The sequence below is a fragment of the Agrilus planipennis genome, unplaced genomic scaffold (assembly GCF_000699045.2).
Source record: "Agrilus planipennis isolate EAB-ADULT unplaced genomic scaffold, Apla_2.0 scaffold142, whole genome shotgun sequence".
NCBI classification, from domain to species: domain Eukaryota; kingdom Metazoa; phylum Arthropoda; class Insecta; order Coleoptera; family Buprestidae; genus Agrilus; species Agrilus planipennis.
The window spans coordinates 416,854-418,613 of record NW_020440123.1 but is presented as its reverse complement, the minus strand read 5'-3'; the positions used below and the strand labels follow the sequence as shown (position 1 = coordinate 418,613).

The following is a 1,760-nucleotide window of genomic DNA, read 5'->3' as shown; positions in this document are numbered from 1 at the left end:
CAGTATTTATTGATGAAGATAAGACGATATCTGCCGACTAGTCGGAACATCGCTAATAATTTATGTTCATTTCTTTTGTTTCTCCATTGTACATAGCTTACATCTGTTTCATAATAAATTAATCATTACAATGTTATGTACAATCCACAGTGTTTGAATAGTGTACCGTACAGGGGGTGAGTATTATCTCTAACCGAAGCCCTAACAGTTATGTTGAAATTAAGCAAATTTCATTACTATGCATACATATGCACACATGTAGTATGGTTATCACGTAAGGCCACCTTGATCAACTGGGATAAGTAGGCAATAGCCCCCGAACGTCATCCTTTTGGGCGACAATTATGCTTAAATTGTATATAAATTTTACATTTCTATTTGCTTATTGGTAATATGTATATTGACCTCTTCTGATTCTGAAATTTTATGTAAAACATTACTAGCCACCCTGCTCTCGGAGAAATTTTTTGTAAAAAGAGACGTCAGTAGCACACGGGCGCCAAATATCTTACTAGAACAGCCCTGGCCATCAGACGTACGTATTGATTTTGATCTCACTAATTCGGCGCCACTAACTTTATCTAGTTTGCTTAGCACTGGATGTTCTAGAAAATTTAATAAACATTAAAAATAGGTAAAAAACTCCATAATTAGGTAAGTCTGTCTGAGCATGTGTTTTTGCCAAAATTGATGCCCATGTTTAACTTGAAAATAATCCATTTCCTGATGCAATTGTTATTTTTAATAGTTGTTTGTCGTGGTAATTATGTATTTTTTTCAATTTTATACTGACCTTCAGCCTCATTAATTTAGAATTACGTAATGTAGAAATGGTCAAACGTAATAATAAATAACAGAGCACGCAACATTCTGTGAATCTGCGATAAACCGATCGATCACATTTTTAAAAAATTACCTTACTGATTATTACAAATTGAATCGAATCTTAAGATAAAGTCAATATGAAGTTTTTCATAACGGTAACGTTAATATTTATTGGTTTACTACATGATGGTACATACTGTACTAGTGAAGACCTGGATGAAAACGGTAAGAGAACGAATCCCATTTTCGTACCGCACTTTGGATTTTCAATCTTTAGTTTCACATGATAAGAAACAAAATTTGATTTATTTTATATAGGTATATACACCTATTACTCTTAGAATCAATAGTTATCTTTTTTAATAATTATTAAAATTNAATAGTCACATCTCTGCCCATATAACACACTCATTTTGCGAGTTGCATGTATCCATCAGATGAGCTAAACTTTGATAATGCTGAACGTGACATGTAGCATACATAGATCTCCAAAGCAATTATTGAAGATTACAAATTAAAAGGCGACTATTGCATTTAGAGTAGTAAATCTTTGAGAATGACGAAGTTAGAATTTAATTAAATCGTAAAATAACTTCTTTATGTCTCGTAACTGTTTCAGCACGTATGCATTCAACGTAAGCCAAATTTCCCTGATTGTAAATCAACTGTTAACTGGGAGCAGTTTGGCAGTATATTTATATAAGTAATTTTAGAAACAATAAAGAATTTATGAATGAACTTCGGCTGTTTCGATCGCTATTTTGTGTCATTTTTTGACTGTAAATTTAATATAAATTAAAGAAAATATTTTATATTTGACTATATCTCCAATTACTTTCAAAATTGTAAAAAAATCAATATATGCACACTGTCACCGCTACTTATTAATCTAAACGTCGAAGACGCGATCAACATCATTAAAGACAGTACAACTG

The 1,760-nt window shown here is 31.7% G+C and overlaps 1 protein-coding gene across 1 annotated transcript in view; it reads left to right on the top strand.

The window, feature by feature from the left end:
* The first annotated feature begins 835 nt into the window (after window positions 1-835).
* The window catches only part of LOC108736800, a 9,755-nt gene continuing 8,830 nt past the window's right edge, over window positions 836-1,760 (top strand). The window contains exon 1 of the mRNA XM_018469374.1: window positions 836-1,050. Within this exon, the coding sequence (XP_018324876.1) occupies window positions 963-1,050 (88 nt within the window). The 5' untranslated portion in view covers window positions 836-962. The remainder of the gene's footprint in view (window positions 1,051-1,760) is intronic.